Source organism: Oncorhynchus masou, chromosome 9 (assembly GCF_036934945.1).
Source record: "Oncorhynchus masou masou isolate Uvic2021 chromosome 9, UVic_Omas_1.1, whole genome shotgun sequence".
NCBI classification, from domain to species: Eukaryota; Metazoa; Chordata; class Actinopteri; order Salmoniformes; family Salmonidae; genus Oncorhynchus; species Oncorhynchus masou.
In genome coordinates this window covers 36764529-36775825 of record NC_088220.1, presented here as the reverse complement: position 1 = coordinate 36775825, position 11297 = coordinate 36764529, and the positions used below count along the sequence as shown (strand labels likewise).

Here is an 11297-nt window from a genome sequence, read left to right as displayed (position 1 = left end):
AAAGCCAGGCCTGCGTTGTCTTGGCTGTGTGCTTACGGTCGTCGTCGTCCTGTGGACGGTGAACCTTCACCCCAGTCGGAGGTCCTGAGCACGCTCGAGCAGGTTTTCATCAAGGATCTGTCTACTTTGCTCCATTCATCTTTGCCTAGATCCTGACGAGTCTCCCAGTCCCTGCAACTGAATACCATCCCCACAGCATGATCCTGCCAACACCATAGGGATGGTACCAGGTTTCCTCCAGACGTCACGCTTGGCATTCGGGTCAGAGAATTTAATCTTGGTTTCATCAGACCAGAGGATCTTGTTGCTCATGGCCAGCGTCCTTTCGGTGCCTTTTGGCAAACTCCAAGCGGGCTGTCCTGTGCCTTTTACTGAGCAGTGGCTTCTGTCTGGCCACTCTACCATAAAGGCCTGATTGGTGGAGTGCTGCAGAGATGGTTGTCCTGGAAGGTTGTCCCATCTCCACAGAGACACTAGGTTGATCTGTCAGATTGACCATCGGGTTCTTGGTCACCTACCTGACCAAGGCCCTTCTCCCCCGATTGCTCAGTTTGGCCAGGCAGCCAGCTCTAGGAAGAGTCTTGGTAGTTCTAAACTTACTCCATTTAAGAATGATGGAGGCCACTGTGTTCTTGGGGACCTTCAATGCTACAGAAATGTTTTGGTACCCTTCCCCAGATATGTGCCTCGACACAATCCTGTCTCGGAGCTCTATGGACAATTCCTTCGACCTCATGGCTTGGATTTTGCACTGAAGTACATTGCCAGCTGTGGGACCTTAATATAGACAGGCATGTGCCTTTCCAAATCATGTCCAATCAATTGAATTTACCACAGGTAGACTCAAATCAAGTTGTAGAAACATCAAGGATGATCAATGGAAACAGGATACACCTGAGCTCAATGTCTAAAAACTTGTTTTCACTTTCACATTATCGGGTATTTTGAGTAGATTGATGAGGAAAAAATGTAATTAAATACATTTCAGAATAAGGCTGCAACTAACAAAATGTGGAAAAAGTCCATGGGTCTGAATACTTTCGGAATGCACTGTATCTAGCTTACTCGTGTGTGTGTGTGTGTGGGGGGGGGGGGGGGCTCATAGAAAGTTGTAGAAACATGGGTGTCATCTATTGGAATTCCGGCACTGATAATGCATTCAGTGCTGGATAGGACTTCAAAGTATTTTACTTAAGTCATTTTTTTTGTTTCTGTACTTTACTATTTTATACAATTTATACTATACTACATTACATTCCTAAGAGAATAATGTACTTTTTACTCCATACATTTTCCCTGACACTCAAGTATTTGTTACATTTTGAATGCTTAGCAGGACAGGAAAATGGTCCAATTTACACACTTATCAAGAGAACATCCCTGGTCATCTCCACTCCCTCTGATCTGGCTCACTCACTAAACACATGCTTTATTTGTAAATGGCGTCTGAGTGTTGGAGTGTGCCTCTGGCTATCTATAAATAAAATACAAAAACGATGCATTTGCTTAATATTAGGAATGTAAAGTTAATAAAACGTTTGAAACTTAAGTGTAATTGCTAAAATATACATATATTTTTGATACTTAAGTATATTTAAAACCAAATACTTTTAGACTTTTTTTCTCATGTGCTATTTTACTTGGTTACTTTCACTTGAGTCATTTTCTATTAAGGTTTCATTACTTTTACTGAAGTATGACAATTGGGCACTTTTTCCACCACTGGGTATCAATGGACATTCTACAGAGGAGATATTATGGCCCAGGCAGATCGATGGCTGTTTGATGCTGCTCATTTTTGGTCACAATCAGAACGATTGCAAACTTTTTCACACTGGGAAGATTTTTTACATGACACAGGTCAGCTCTAGCCAAGTCTTACATATAGGCTATGTCACAGCAGCACATTGTCAGATGTGCATAGGTACTGTCAAAGAGTGGGCCACCAACAAAAAATACAGGAGCAAATGCAGCCCACAACATTTACACATACAGTGGGGCAAAAAGTATTTCGTCAGCCACCAATTGTGCAAGTTCTCCCACTTAAAAAGATGAGAGAGGCCTGTAATTGTCATCATAGGTACACTTCAACTATGACAGACAAAATGAGAGAAAGAAATCCAGAAAATCACATTGTAGGATTTTTAATGAATTTATTTGCAAGTTATGGTGGAAAATAAGTATTTGGTCACCGACAAACAAGCAAAATATCTGGCTCTCACAGACCTGTAACTTCTTCTTTAAGAGGCTCCTCTGTCCTCCACTCGTTACCTGTATTAATTGCACCTGTTTGAACTTGTTATCAGTATAAAAGACACTTGTCCACAACCTCAAACAGTCACACTCCAAACTCCACTATGGCCAAGACCAAAGTGCTGTCAAAGGACACCAGAAACAAAATTCTAGACCTGCACCAGGCTGGGACGACTGAATCTGCAACAGGTAAGCAGCTTGGTTTGAAGAAATCAACTGTGGGAGCAGTTTTTAGGAAATGGAAGACAAACAAGACCACTGATAATCTCCCTCAATCTGGGGCTCCACGCAAGATCTCACCCCGTGGGGTCAAAATGATCACAAGAACGGTGAGCAAAAATCCCAGAACCAGACGGGGGGACCTAGTGAATGACCTGCAGAGAGCTGGGATCAAAGTAACAAAGCCTACCATCAGTAACACACTACACCGCCAGGGACTCAAATCCTGCAGTGCCAGACGTGTCTGAAGTTTGCCCGAGAGCATTTGGATGATCGAGAAGAAGATTGGAGAATGTCATATGGTCAGATGAAACCAAAATATTAGTTTTTGGTAAAAACTCAACTCGTCGTGTTTGGAGGACAAAGAATGCTGAGTTGCATCCAAAGAACGCCATACCTACTGTGAAGCATGGGGGTGGAAACATCATGCTTTGGGGCTGTTTTTCTGCAACGGGACCAGGAAGACTGATCCGTGTAAAGGAAAAAATTAATGGGGCCATGTATCGTGAGATTTTGAGTGAAAACCTCCTTCCATCAGCAAGGGCATTGAAGATTAAACGTGGCTGGGTCTTTCAGCGTGACAATGATCCAAAACACACCGCCCGGGCAACGAAGGAGTGGCTTCGTAAGAAGCATTTCAAGGTCCTGGAGTGGCCTAGCCAGTCTCCAGATCTCAACCCCATAGAAAATCTTTGGAGGGAGTTGAAAGTCCGTGTTGCCACAGCCCCAAAACATCACTGCTCTAGAGGAGATCTGCATGGAGGAATGGTCCAAAATACCAGCAACAGTGTGTGAAAATCTTGTGAAGACTTACAGAAAACGTTTGACCTCTGTCATTGCCAACAAAGGGTATGTAACAAAGTATTGAGATAATCTTTTGTTATTGACCAAATACTTATTTTCCACCATAATTTGCAAATAATTCATTAAAAATCCTACAATGTGATTTTCTGGTTTTATTTCTCCTCATTTTGTCTGTCATAGTTGAAGTGTACCAATGATGAAAATTACAGGCCTCTCATCTTTTTAAGTGGGAGAACTTGCACAATTGATCGCCTACTAAATACTTTTTTGCCCCACTGCATAGGTACCGTGACCATCTTTCAGGGTCCAGGCACGTCCTCCAATGTCCTCATTCCATCCCAATTCTTAGACCAATGTAGCAAACTGTGACACCGCTTGGGGGTTTTGAGCCCTGGTCTCCAAGTCCGTAGGCAAACTTCATGCTAACCCCAACTTGCTACATTATTTCATCCTTTCCCGGAGAGCAATTCCTGACTGACACTCCTCTTAACCAAGTCCATCACATGTACATGCCTCTCCGATGGTTTCACAGGTGCGATCCAACTTCTGACACCAATATAGCAATTTGGGGGGAGAGGTGTGAGGTTCCGAGGTGAGCCGCAAACTACATCCTGAGGATTGGAGACAGACCCGTTTCCACTGCCCCAAGAGAGCCCGCTCTCTTAGGGAAGTGGTAATCGGTCTTGTCAATGCCTATCAACAATGTATCACCTCTGAAATGACTATAGTGCTCAAGAAATGACATGATGATTTGAAGCTATACAGAAATTATTTGAAACTATATGCATCATGTGATACCATTTCTTGCTGGAGAACAAAAAGTTATGCAGTGACAAAACAGTAACAGTACCTTTGTTTACCTTTTGTTTAAAGTGCAGAAACTAGATAGCACTTTATGACTACTGATCTAAAAATGGCTTTATAAAATGGATTTCATTGAAAGTTGTTGATACTTAAAATTCGAATTAGTGCTCCCAAGTGGCACAGCGGTCTAAGGCACAGCATCTCTGGTTCAAATCCAGGCTATATCACATCTGGCTGTGATTGGGAGTCCCATAGGGTGGCACACAATTGACCCAGAGTCGTACAGATTTGACCGGGGTGGGCTGTTGTACATAAGATTGTGTTCTTAAACTGACTTGCCTAATTAAAGGTTACATATAAAAAAAAAATCTTTCACATCACATTATTCCAACAAGGAGTGTGTATCATTAGTTGAGCTTACTTGAATTCTGATAACTTGTCAAAGGACACACAATGTTACAAATGTTACTGTAAATTCATGCAAATGAACTCTCTGTTGCTTGTTTTCACTGTCAATCATTAAAATGAGGTGGGGACCATTCCATTTCTATGGTGGGGAAAGCGACACGGCTGTCTGGTGGTGACGCCTCTTGGTGTCGGTGAAGCAAAGCAAAGGTTAGCGGAAAAAAGGAGAGAGAAAAAAAACTTGTTCCAAAATGGCGACGAAGATCTGCCTGTCCATTGGAAAACAATAGAAATAGCAAAGAGAGGCGGTTTGATTGTTGGTTGTCGCAATTACTTTTTTTTGTTTTGCAGTCGACCTAACTGATTCGGGGTCGGGTTGTGTGTGTTCTATATGGACTACTTGTGAGAATTATTTTGAATGTAGTCTGGGTATCATGCTTTTGTTATAGTTAGCAAGCTATCAAGCTAGCTACATCCGTATCTTGTTGCAGTGTATGCTAGCTATCAAGTCACATTACTGCGATCTACGCCGAGGATCAGCTGTTAGCCAGGGAGAACATAGGCAACATTACTTTAGCTAGCTAGTTGCAACGTACTACTTTTGTTATTAGCGAGTTAACGTTCTTAGTGTTTTATATGTTGACGGTAATCGGTAACTTGACGTTTTATCCTGCCTAGTTAGCAGAAGTTATATTCTAGATAAATTTAGCTTACTAGCATAAAAGAACTGAGCGTCACTTGCTTTAGCTAACTTTCACCATGAGACAGGAGTGTTTGTTGTAGACAAAGTTAGCTTTAGCCAGCAAGCTAACCAGCTCCGTGAAGTTGGGTAAGTAACGTTAGTCAGCGAGATTTCAATACATTTATAGTTTACTAATGTAAACCAGTGCAATGTTATGTTTGTTCTCCCGAATATAGTCCCGTTTAGCTAGTTAGAAGCTAACGTGCAAGTTAAAGGTTTTTCTTACTCGAACTTTGGATATGTTTGACCAGAGGAATGTTATGGAGACCCATTGATTGAATACTATAGCCTTTTAGTAAGCAACTACATACTGTAACGTTCGTTAGCAACATCTAACGAGGCACGTTATTCGTTCAACTCATATAATACTTATTTTCTTTCAAATGAATTGAGCTCGCCTATTTCATATACATTACTTTGTTTCAACTTTTTTTCATTAAGGGAAAGGGGTGAATGAGTTTTTCGAATTTGGCTAGCTAGCCAATGCTGGGGCCTTTTGCTAGCCAGTTATTGCAATACTTTTTTTTCACGATGCGACAGATAAGGTGCACTATATACTTTGCTAGTTAGCTAGGCCGTTTAGTAATATATCTCAATCGTATTTTACGCCTGTTTTCTTCTGGCTCGTGAGACTAAATGCCAACATTAGCAAGCCAAAGGTAGACTCTATGGAAGCACTAACGTTAGTTGATTCTCAAAGGTAGTGGGTATAAACGCCCACAACTAAAAAGGAACACATTAAGCATTTTATCCGGACTGTCGAAACCCGAGTCCAGAGTTTAAAAACACTCTTTATTGATGATGGCGGATTTTGTAGTGCCGCGACACAGTGCGGTGATGGAGCGACTCCGCCGTCGAATCGAGCTCTTCAGGAGGCATCACACCAGCTGCGAGAACCGCTACGACAGCACAGCTATGGAGCGGCTGGAGATGGAACGGCAGCAGACCTTTGCACTGCACCAACGGTGCCTGCAAACCAAGGCCAAACGGTCGAGTAAGCACCGCCAGCCACAGCCAACCTCAGACCAGTCGGCGCAGAGAGGGTCAGGGACCGGGGGCAGCAACGCAGACCTAGCGGAGGGTGGAACGCCAGAGTTGAGCAGAAACAGCACTTTGATTGCGGTAAGTGACTATTTCTGTAATACAGGGGGTGGATGCAAATGCACGACAAAGCTGATAACAGCTCATTGGCAGTCATTGGATTATCGCATTCCTGCAGTATTTTTTTTGTGTAGTGATAGCAAATACATGTGTCTATAAGGAAAGCGCATTGCAATCATGTGCTTTGTGCTCTGCACATAGTGCTGTGATTAGCACGGAAGAGTTGTAGCCAGTAACGGGCGTGCTGGCTGGTTGCTGTCACCTGATCTTAGTGGGCAAGTTCTTTTTGCATGGCCCGGTGCCCCAGTTGGCTGGATATTTATATTAAGGACCATTGGAGTGGTCTAAAATGTTGCTCCGCACAGCAGGGGCACCGGGCAAAGCAGAATGAACTCGTCCAATGTTGCCATGCTGTGTTTACTAGTCTTTGGCTTGCTCCATCCATTCAGTTAATTCCACAAATGTTTTTATGTGGCCAAACATACATTTCATGCAAGTGGATATGGAAAGAATTTAGGTTTTACAACGAGGTGTATATATACTGTATGTTTGCTTTGGGATCAGACACAGTCTAGGAGGTCCTCTACAAGCTGGACTGTTGAATAAAATTACATATGAAGTACTCTACATGTTGTCTCTGTGGTTGGTCCTCTTGTGGGTAGGAATTTGAGACAATATATCCACGGCATAGTATAATTAAACCAACTTCGTCAAAGCGCTGGTGGTGCGTTCTGATTTCTCTCACCTGAGGCATGTGCAAAGACCATGTAAACACGTGCATGAGCTCGTCAAGTATGCATGCATTACTTGCATGTACATCCTGTGCGCATGATTCGGTTGATAAATATTCGAATGCGCTACCAGTGCTTTGACGAAGTTCGTTTAATTATACTTTCCTCTGGATATGTTGTCTTAAATTCCTACCCACAAAATAACAAACCACACAGACGACCGGTAGAGTAAGTTCAAATGTAATTTTGTTCAATATTCTGTCTTGTAGAAGACACATTTCCAGAATCAAACACTGACATTCCCAGATGTAGATTTAGAAATTCACATTCACTCTGGTCCCCAGGCAAGCTCTGTCAGTGAAGTTGTGAGGTGTCTTCTGGTATAAGTGGTCCATCTATTGTTGGCACTCATGTTTAATCACATCCATTTTTGTCATGGATAGGGATGTGGCAGTCATGAAATTGCCAGCTGATGATTGTCATGCAGGTAACTGTCTGGTCTCACTAATTGACCTTTTAATGAACAAACATGTTTCGCATCTCTGGCGTCCACGCATAGCCTACAAGACACTGATGTGGACCTTTTTGGAACATCTACAATTTAAAGTCTCAATCCATTTAATATAGCCTGCACCATCACAGTAAATCCATTTAGGCAGGTCTAAAGAAACATTATGATATTGGGGCGGCAATGGTAGCCTAGTGGTTAGAGCGTTGGACTTGTAACTGAAAGGTTGCTTGATCAAATCCCCGAGCTGACAAGGTACAAATCTGTCGTTTTGCCCCTGAACAAGGCAGTTAACCCACTGTTCATAGGCCGTCATTGAAAATAAGAATTTGTTCTTAACTGACTTGCCTAGTTAAATAAAGGTAAATAAAATATGAAGAAAATGTAGGAAGACACATTTCAGTTGAATCCTTTCCCTTATCTGGATATGCCATATGGCTGTGGTCTACACTAGTTTATTAACATTTAGCAGGCAAGATTTTCTTATAATTCACGTGACACAATTTCATATTTTATAGTAAGAACAATACAATTTAACATAGCTGAATAAAATAGACAGTATATTTTTCCCAAAATATTTCAGAGGGAGTGCGCACGTGGCTATTCTGTGTTGGGCGGTTAACAAAGAAATGGGTCCTCCTATATAATTAATTTAGTTGTTTATGCAACTTTAGTTGTGATATAAAGTTTACACGGAACCCAAACCGGCTGCGCGCGTGCACCATTGTGCATAAATGTATTTTGTCCCCCACACACCAAACGCAATCACGACACGCAGGTTATATTATCAAAACAAATTTTGAATCAATTATATTAACTTGGGGACAGATCGAAAAGCATTAAACATTTATGGCAATTTAGCTAGCTAGCTCGCTTGTACTTGCTAGCTAATTTGTCCTATTTAGCTAGCTTGCTGTTGCTAGCTAATTTGTCATGGGATATAAACAGTAAGTTGTTATTTTACCTGAAATGCACAAGGTCCTCTACTCCGCCAATTAATCCACACAACGGTCAACTGAACAGTTTCTAGTCATCTCTCCTCCTTCCAGGCTTTTTCTTCTCTTGATTTTATATTGCGATTGGCAACTTTCATAAATTAGGTGCATTACCTGTCACTGACCTCGTTCGTCTTTCAGTCACCCACGTGGGTATAACCAATGCGGAGATGGTACCTGCTTCTATAAACGAATGAGGAGATGGGAGAGGCAGGACTTGCAGCGCGATCTGCGTCACAAATAGAACTGACTTCTATTTTAGCCCTTGGCAAAGCAGACGCTCGTTAGCGCGCGCAACCAGTGTGGGTGCAATAATTGAATAATATAGATTTCTACATTTATTTTGCAACTGAGCGTTGTAGTCAGCCTGTAACGCTCTGTTTTGATTCCAAATACAGTCTAAGGCTACGAGATGTGACTAATGATGATTTGAAAAAAGTTGCGTGAAAGTCAATCGCTCTGCTCTGTTTCTTGCACAGGCTGCACACACTTCAAATCAAATTGTATTGGTCACATACACATGGTAAGCAGATGATAATGCGAGTGTAGCGAATGCTTGTGCTTCTATTTCCAACTAAGCAGTAATATCTAAAGAGTAATCTAACAAATTCACAACTACCTTATACACACAAATGTAAAGGGATGAAAAGAATATGCACATATAAATATATGGATTAGCGATGGAGTGTGGCAAACTGTTTTCACACACGATTGTGCAATGTCTGGGCTCATAGCGAATTGTGGACTCTTTTCCCACAGTTCTTTTTTATTCCAGCCAGATAGGCTACTCTGGTTGTAAAGCAAAACAATGTGCTATAATATTAGGAAAGTTTAGAAATAAGTATGGAAAGCTGATCGATCCTCTTTTTCAATAAAGGCCATCAGCTGTTTTCGGATGCAATTGCATATGCGATTGGAAATGTTGTGCATACTAACCCCAGTTTCTTTCCATGCATCAACCAGCTATGAGGACTAGAGGTGGGCCGATTATGATTTTTCAACGCCGATACCGATTATTGGAGGACAGAAAAGCAGATAGAGTAATCGGACGATTTTATTTTTTATTTTTTTTATTATTATTATTTTTTTAAATTTAAACGTGTGTGTTATATATATATTACACATTTGTAATAATTACAATTGCAACAATACTGAATGAATAATTTTATTTTAACTTAATATAATACATATTATGGGCTTTTGTATGGGTGTTCTTAAGGTTATTCCACATGTTGGTGGTATTTCTTTATTTGGCCGTTGCTGACCCCATGCTTACATCTTTATCACAAATAAGACACCTTGCTTTCCGTGGTGCCAATTCCATGTAATAGACCTACACTGGTGCTCTGCTTTTCTCTGCCATCTGTAAAACACACACACACACACAGCTCTGAAGTGACAATGATACTGAAGAGTCTGCTTAGGAGACAAATACTCTCAACTGTTAGAATAAAAATAGAGTTTATGTTACCTGTGGTGAATGTTGAAAACAAAAGCTGTACTTTCTATATGCAGGAAATCCTATTTTAAAAATGGACATGGTAAGACTTGACTACCAAAGTGCGAGTCATAATTCCCATGACATCTTCTAGCAAAATATGAAAAGCGGTTCCTTAATTCATTTCTTGCATAGGATAATTTTAGATTCACTTAAAATAAGGTCTGTGTTTCGTGTAGGCTTACACCACCTTGCCAATTTTATAATTGTGTAGATATCCATAGGACAAGGTAACTCTGATCAATATTGGCTAAATATAAGCGAATAATTTTTTTGTAGAGTGGATTTATGAAAATATTTTGACAAACATTACCTTATCCTAGTGAGATTTACATGGGTATCAAAACACCGAGGTGGTTTAAGTAGATCAAGACATTCTCTATGGAAGACATGAACGGTAAAATAACAAAGGAACCCCTTTCAAGTTCAGCCGCAAGTTATTACAGGAATTATAACGCGTTGACTATTTCTCTCTAAACCATATACCTTTGACTATTACGAGCCTGCTCTTGCCTACCACCCCTTAGTCAGACAGCTCTATCAAATATCAAATCATAGACTTAACTATAATAAACACACAGAAATACAAGCCTTCGGTCAAATCCGGAAACTATCACCTCAAACATTAATTCTGTTACGTATTTTATCTAACGGGTGGCATCCATGAGTCTAAATATTCCTGTTACATTGCACAACCTTCAATGTTCTGTCATAAGTACGTAAAATTCTGGCAAATTAGTTCGCAAAGAGCCAGGCGGCCCAAACTGTTGCATATACCCTGACTCTGCGTGCAATGAACGCGAGAGAAGTGACATAATTTCACCTGGTTAATATTGCCTGCTAACCTGGATTTCTTTTAGCTCAATATGCAGGTTTAAAAATATATACTTGTGTATTGATTTTAAGAAAGGCATTGATGTTTATGGTTAAGTACACATTGGAGCAACGACAGTCGTTGATTGTTTTTTATAATATAAGTTTAATGCTAGCTAGCAACTTACCTTGGCTTACTGCATTCGTGTAACAGGCAGGCTCCTTGTGAGGCATGTGGTTAGAGCGTTGGACTAGGTAACTATAAGGTTGCAAGATTGGATCCCCCGAGCTGACAAGGTAAAACATCTGTCATTCTGCCTTGTTCCTAGGCCCTCATTGAAAATAAGAATGTGTTCTTAACTGTCTTGCCTAGTTAAATAAAGATTCAAATAAAGGTGTAAAAAAAAAAAAAAAAAATTGGCGA

General features: G+C 40.9%; 1 protein-coding gene across 4 annotated transcripts in view; it reads left to right on the top strand.

Annotated features, from left to right (window-relative positions):
* Positions 1–4655: 4655 nt before the first annotated feature.
* maml1 (mastermind-like transcriptional coactivator 1) overlaps positions 4656–11297 on the top strand; it is a 38818-nt gene continuing 32176 nt past the window's right edge. For 2 of the 4 annotated variants that reach the window (XM_064973970.1, XM_064973969.1), the window contains exon 1: positions 4657–6349. In XM_064973970.1, coding sequence (XP_064830042.1) covers positions 6026–6349 — 324 coding nt within the window. In that variant the 5' untranslated portion in view covers positions 4657–6025. Of the gene's footprint in view, positions 6350–11297 lie in introns of all 4 variants that reach the window. The other 2 variants (XM_064973972.1, XM_064973971.1) reach the window with 2 other exon arrangements.